This window comes from Ischnura elegans, chromosome 6 (assembly GCF_921293095.1).
Source record: "Ischnura elegans chromosome 6, ioIscEleg1.1, whole genome shotgun sequence".
Classification (NCBI taxonomy): domain Eukaryota; kingdom Metazoa; phylum Arthropoda; class Insecta; order Odonata; family Coenagrionidae; genus Ischnura; species Ischnura elegans.
The window spans coordinates 124,962,093-124,969,529 of NC_060251.1; the positions used below are offsets into that span (position 1 = coordinate 124,962,093).

At 36.7% G+C, this 7,437-nt stretch overlaps 1 protein-coding gene across 1 annotated transcript; it reads right to left on the bottom strand.

Moving 5' to 3' along the window:
- Nucleotides 1–1,627: 1,627 nt before the first annotated feature.
- On the bottom strand, nucleotides 1,628–4,416 carry LOC124160109 (piggyBac transposable element-derived protein 2-like). The gene is made up of 2 exons (XM_046535857.1): nucleotides 4,172–4,416; nucleotides 1,628–3,786 (listed from the first exon to the last, which is right to left on the bottom strand). Exon 2 carries the CDS (start codon nucleotides 3,781–3,783, stop codon nucleotides 1,969–1,971), a length of 1,815 nt encoding a protein of 604 aa, XP_046391813.1. The 5' UTR covers nucleotides 3,784–3,786; nucleotides 4,172–4,416; the 3' UTR covers nucleotides 1,628–1,968.
- Nucleotides 4,417–7,437: the final 3,021 nt, after the last annotated feature.

Genomic DNA, 7,437 nt, shown 5'->3' on the forward strand with positions numbered 1-7,437 from the left:
GAGTTCTATTGTAAATGTAATCCTTTGCAATTAATTTTTCCGCAGTAATGATCTTAGATAGATGTATTAGGTCTTCTTATCGGATTATAACGTTTATATTGTAATAGCCAGTATCGTAATCATTCTTATCACTGTAGTGATAAGTTCATAAAATACATCGAGGAAGCAAGTCATCGAGTATTCGCGGTTTCAAAGTAATGTTGAAGAAAATAGTAAATACTTCTATAATAACAAAAAAATAAAACGGAAATTTTTAATATTCCATCAACAAAATACAGAGACAATAAATCAGATAGTCTGATGAAGACAAGGAATCGAAGGAAAATGTAACAGTAAAGAAAGTATTCACATTAGATGCATTAAACCAATTGCGGGAAAGGTGTTGGTTTCAAATTATCCATAGCAATGGAGGATCACGGCCTAACGTCCACGGTCTGGCAACAGTGTGCTGAACTTAAAATCATTGTAGTAGGCATCGGCAAACTCTGAATAATATCTGCCATCCTGAATTTGAACCTGAACCCTCGAGGTGGGAGGTCAACTCTCCAAGACACCACAACAATACGATCACCTTGAGTGGAATGTTTCTTCAAACCAATCGTAAGATGCTTCAACGAATATGGCAATGCATCGTTGCTGATGTCAATGTATCTTATATTGAATCATTTTCTTCGAAAAGTATCGTCAAAAGATGGTTTTAGGCCAACGATTTCTTGCGATACGCTAAGGATTGGCGTGTCGGAAGTGGATGGGAAGTTGAATGGAATGAGAGCAGGAGTGAATTGCAAGTGAAATAGAGATAAGGGGGGTCTGATCACTGAATATTCTCCACCGAATATTCTGCTTGGCTGGATGAGCTTTGCAAAGCATCTCGAAAGAAAGGAAATATTGATAACGACTTGGCTCCCTGGAGCGTAGAAAGAAATGAAATAAATTAGCTTTTGGGAGTGTGTATGACGAGAAATGAGTTTCCGCGGTGGTTAATATTGAAAAGAAGTTTTCGAAGTTTTAAAAGGGAAGAAAATTGGAGATTTGTGGTGAGGTACGATTTGATGAAAACCTCTGTGTGTTGTCTAGTCATTTCGTGCGCTAAAAGGAATTTTATTACCTACCATTTCCTTGCTCGTGACATTATCCGAACTCTCATCAACTCTTTGTAATAGACGTATAATGAGCATTTTAATTACCCTCCCAGTATGCGCTACTCCTGTTTTCTCTTACGTATGTAACCCAAAGCTCTTTCATGCATTTGATAGGTACTTTTGATTGTTATCGCATTTGGTTTATTTATCTGCTTTGTAAGTCCAGCATTGATCTCGCCTCAGATATTTTATTTTGCTCCGCATTAAATTTTTTGTTTTCCTTTGTGATTTTTTGTTAATTTTCCCGCTCTATTAATTGCGCAATTATCTCTTAAGCGAAAAGATAACTTCCTAGTAATATTTTTAAATTAATATTTTAGTTAGTTCTGGAAATAATGAAATGTTATTTATCAGGGCTAACTATCGTTGGAAATATTATTGTCGTTGTAATATAATCGTCATGTCTGTCATATAATGAAAAACCTTGCATGCGATTTACTCAGTTACGCAGCATCAAATACATTGCTGAATGTTGGTTAACCCTTTCCAGTCCAAATAATGAATATGCAGCAAAAAAATTTATTTACTGCACTAAAATGACTTTGAAAGTGTTATATATGTGCAGAGAATCTTTAGTGCGTTCAAATATATATTAATACAAAATTTCAGACCTGATTCCAAATGGAATCAGTGGCCTTTTTGAAAGCAATGATTTCCGTTCTAACTGAAGTTTCATTTAAATAGTATACAGGTTTAAAACAACATAAAATTTGTAAATAATGTACAAATTACATTGTTAAATTATCAATTTATTTAATAAAACAAATTTTTGAACTTCATGTAGATTACATATTACCTTTTACATGAAATACAGGGGACAAATATATCATTTTACATGAAAAGTTTTGAAACAGTTTTTTTCGTTGGAGAAGCACAATGGTAAGTTGCATTTCTCGCACTTCACTCGCGTATAACTTTTTATGCACAATTTACATCTATTTTTAGTATTTACATGCAAAGGCCAATGATCAATCCCATCGAATCGAACATCGGCCACCGGCCGTGGTGTAAAAGTTCTTTTCGCCACTCCTTTTCCCTCCACACTCGGTGATGAAGATGGTCTTCCTCTCTTATTAGAGATATTGGGACCAAAGTAGAGTAATGCATGAGCTACAGATAATTTGAACTCAATCAAGGGCATATATTTTTCTTTCAATTGCTCACAATGTCTGCGGTATAACAGCCAAGCATTTACAACACTGAGGTCGATGAAGTGAAAAATCACCCTGAGGTAATAACGCTTCCCTTTGAGGTTTGTTCTGTAAAGTTCCAGAAGCATATCTTGTTTATCGACTCCTCCCATATGCTTATTGTACGCACGAACAATATTTGGCTGTGGCACGTCTATGTACCTTTTTTCTGCTACAGACCAGCGTCGAACATTTTCCACAGGATGAGCCCCAACAAAGTTGGAAATTAAATACACTGGTTTATTTTCCAGCCATTTCAAAACAAACGTATTTTCACTTTTCTCAAGTCTATAATCAAAGCTACCCCTCCCTTGTTTTTTCAACTCCTTGTCACTTTTCAAAGTGCATTGCCCTAGCCTATTTCTACGGATAGTTCCTGCAGCTAAAATACCATCTTTCCTTAGTTGCGAGAATAGTTTAGGCGAGGAAAACCAGTTATCACAATATAATTTGAAATTTTTGTGCTTAGGGATATTTTCTGCTAGCCGAATGACAATATCACCACTGATTCCAAGACCAGATTCTTTTACATTAGTTTGCTTGCCCAGATAAATTTCAAAATCATACACAAATCCGCTAACCCCTGCACGAGCAAAAACCTTCACTCCCCACTTGTGTGGTTTGCTTTTCATATACTGCTTCAATGCTGTATGAGCTTTCAAAGGAATCATAAATTCATCCACTGAATTATGCTCTTCCGGTTCCACTTTCAGGAAGTTTTTCCTTAGAGCATTTAAAAATGGCCGGATTTTGAACAGTTTATCGTAAGCAGGATCATCACGGGACAACATATTGTCATTATTATTAAAATGTAGATTACCTCGCAAAGTTTTGAATCTATTGCGAGACATGACATCTGCAATTTGACCATATCGCGACTTTTCACTCCAGAACATGGAGTAACTTGGCATTGTGACAATGCTCATAATCATATGAATTCCTAGGAGCTGATGTATTTCTTTGTCATTAGTGTTTACATTTTGGCATTTTTCCTGCACTGAATAGAGATTAGTTTGCTCTACAATATTACTTATCATATCATTATCAACAAAAAGCTTGAAATATGAAAATGGGGTGCTAATTTCATCAGGAGGTGGTGAAAATTGAGAGTCACATGAGGAATCAACATAACCTAGGTCTTCATAAGTCCATAATGACCTATTTACTTTTCTCTGCGATTGGTTCATTAGATGCGGATAACGTTGTGCCAAAGGCATGTCATCATCATCACTATCATCACTACACTTATTTACTTCAAAAGCAAGTCCGACATCAGGGATGTTCGGAAAACCCTGTACCTCGGTATTCATAACGTCAGGTCCGACTGCTTCTCTATTCAAAAGCCAATCCGGGTTTTCCTCTGAGATGTCTTCATCATCTGAGATGTCAATATCAGAGATGTCACCTTCTAAAATGTACACTATTTCCTTAGTCGTCAATGATGTCGCCATCGTCTGAAATGGAAATGATTCGGTGAAAATAAAATCTATTTTCCAAAATCCCTGTGGCTTTACTAAACATAAATACACTGAAAAAACAATTAGACAATTCCGTTCATGAGATATTCAATTAACACGTTCCGTCAATTCTAATTCGTATTTAAAATACCAACTATTTCGTTGGATCTCAACTAATGAGCTTACTTTCAGTAAAATGATGCTTTGCAAACTCGGTCAAACTTAACACATACATCTGGGCCACTGATTCCAAATGGAATCATGTTATATTTTATAAAATTACAAAGACATTTCCTCTCGCAGAAGCTTAAAATCTCTTATAATCAATGTCAAACAATGTCGAAAGAGCTCTTAATTTTTATGGTCAAAATACTGCACTTACCTCCGTTTTTCATTCATGTAAAACTCCGCCGATGAACTCCGAAGAATACTCACAAGCACATGTGCAGCAATCTTCATCAATAGCTGAAGATCGTATTTATTCTTGAACGGCGAGTCATAAAACCTGGTGGTGGCACTATGTACTACGGCCGCTAACGCTAAATAGAGTCCGCGGGGGATTTGAATTGATGCTCGAAGCAGGAAAGCGACGTGATTCCATTTGGACTCACTGGACCGGAAAGGGTTAAAGAACATTGGAGGACATATAAATGAGTAAGAATTCTTTAAGTACCTTAAATTTTAAAGGAGACAGGTGCACCTACTTGAATTTGTACCTAAAATGCTGTATTTGTAATGCCGAAAATAGAAAATTCAATCGCTGTCAATAATGTTTCTCACTACCTACCCTGTAAACCTTTTCGTTATTGTTGTAACTCCACATGCCTTGCACTCTATGGTAACACTTAGGTGTTACCATAGGCGCCGACTCCATGGGGCATGAGGGGTCCCGAGCCCCCTCAAAAATCCGTTATGGGTGTGAGGAAAAAATGTGCCAGGCTTGTCAATTTTCCCCGGAGTGTCCAGATATCGAGATTCGAGTTATAAGGGTTCTAATGTTGATCATAAGACTCTTCTAAAATGCTTAAAAAACTTAAAAATCACTGCTTAGAGAATTTCCCGGGGCAAGTCCCCGGTTTAGGCCCCCCCAATATTTTTTGCAAGTCGGCGTCCCTGGGTGTTACTACTCTGAAGATGCTTATAAACCCCCGCCGTTTGTTCCAAGAGCCATCTTCAGTATAAGCAATGAAAAAATTAACATTTTGGCGCACACCAACCCTTGCTAGTGTAGTCGTCGTATCTCCGTGTTTGAAATGACACTGCTTAAATACCTAAACGCCATTATGATGATAAAAAAAAGTCTCATGTCTATGTTTGTCGCAATTAAAATTAATGAAAAAGTGGACGCCGTATGATCACAATGAAGACAACAAAATATTCAGCCATCACGGAGCCCCGAACCCTGGTCCCCTGAGAGGTAGCCGTAAACGCTAACCACTACCCCAACTGACCCGCCCGCCATGTAGTGCGACATTATGAAACTATACGCGGATTGTGAAAAGTACCGCATGAAAATTAATTAATTACAGCCAAACTAAGGCCCATTCAACGGAACCACTACTAGTTCAGGGATGTGTTCACCATTCCGAAGGCCATAAAAAATACGGCATTGCAAAAGGAGGAGCAAGTTTCGTGGTCTCCCCTTGTTAGATTTGGTTGTTATTAGCCAACTCTTGTGGTACGTTTTGATTCTTTCGGAAGCGCGTTGGCGATTTATTTTGTCCTCTTCAGTTGAAAAATTGTCAATCCCTAGAAAATATTTTTATGGATATTCGAAATTATACCTAAACTATGTCATATGAGCATTTATCCTTATATCATTTCAATTATTCTGAATCATTGAGCCCTAGTTAAAATTTCAGCCATCTATAAATCACTTACGAAATAAAAGTTTACTACCATCTGTAATTTTCAACTACTTTCTATTCAAAAAGATTCCAGAATCATCCACTCTGAGTTAAAACCTATGTCACAGTTAATGTGACTATGAGTTTAAGATTGATGAAAACGATACTGGCTTTGCTTTATACGGAATGTGGTTCTAGTACTGCTAAAGGTTAAAGTTTACTTTGACTCTGTGGATTCTATGATACACTTCATTTTAGGGAAGACTTGAAGAGTGATATAGATGATTCGCTATCACTACGTCCTTTGTATTTTATTTAAATGTCTTCAATATAATAACAATTTTTCAACTGAAGATCACGAAGAAATAGTCAAATCGAGGATGTGCAATAGATACGAGTAGAATCTCTAAAATTATCAGAATTTGTCACAAATGGGTATGGCTTTCATTGAAATTATTTCCTATCGGAGGAAGTTGTTCCTCCCGCTGTTTGCATACTTCCCTTTCTGTATTATTTTTAATTGAGACGGACATAATATTATTCGCCAAACCATTCACCAAAAGGACCTGCCCTAATTTTACTTATTGTCTGTCGTGTTTCGCCGCAAATTAATGCTCTATAATGGGTTTGCATAATAACAATAAATATAGGATATATTTTCATTTTTTTATTACCTTACATTTAATGCAACAAAAATCTGTAAGTTTCTCGTAGTTCACTGAAGTAGAATGCAAGCACGGAGCAGTTTAGTTGTGGGATAAAAAGGAGGAACAGGGAGTGGGGTGGAAATTGCGTATCAGCCGGAGTAAGGGGTGTGTGTGGGCATTTGGTCATACGCGGTTTTCCTCGGTGTCGAGGAAAATTGAGTTTCGAACGAATGTGCCGTGTGAAAGGGGCGAAGGAGAAATTGTGTGAAGCTGGGAAAGGCGAGGCGGTTGAAGGTCGTTGGACACATCCGTAATCGTCATGTGTTCAGCCAGAATTTACTGTAGGGGCGGGTAAGTTGGTACATTCTTTGATTCCTTGAATGATAAATCTATGGTTTTAACACATTGTTGGTTTTATAATGCCAATAATTCGTAGTGACGTCATTTTCATGCTACATTATTTTAGTAAAACTGGATAAGGCAAGCTTCATTATTATCGAAATATTATAAACTTTTTAGTGATTTAATCCTCTTAGTGCCGCGGGCCGATGTATCGGCTTTTGATTCTCAGCCGAAAAGTGCTATGAGCCGAAATATCGGCCTTGAGGTAATTAGTTATTCAAATTAATAATTATGCGGCAACCAAAAACTTGACTAAAAAATCGGGATTTATTATTGTGTTTAATTAATATAATAAGAGTAAAATATTAAAAACTGCATGTTAATATGCCAAAATAAGTGGCATAAAAGAAATTTTTTCTCGAAGATGTTTTAATGTATTAACATACCTTAGGTATTTCTCGCAAGTGTAACCCCAAAACTTACTGAATTAATGTACATTGTTCCCATTCGATCAGTCCAACCCCCTCCGAGGAAGGAAGAAGTAGATGCCCATTTTTTCATGTATATTCATATTAAAAAAGCAGCTTTCTACCATCTTTTAAAAAAAATATGGCAATATTCATATTAAGTAATGGTTAAATTGTTATTATGGTATTGACGTTATTTACCAATTTCAGAAAGTTTTAACCACTGATATAAACCGTTTCAGGTGCTGACCACTTTGAATAGGGTGATTCATAGTTATAATGCCGTAGACAAAGTAGTTTGGATCTTTAAGATTTAGTGGTACACTAGTTTGCATACAATTATGT

Excerpts from the sequence above, each read along its gene's own strand:
- LOC124160109 (XM_046535857.1), bottom strand. The coding sequence starts at position 3,783 with ATGGCGACATCATTGACGACTAAGGAAATAGTGTACATTTTAGAAGGT.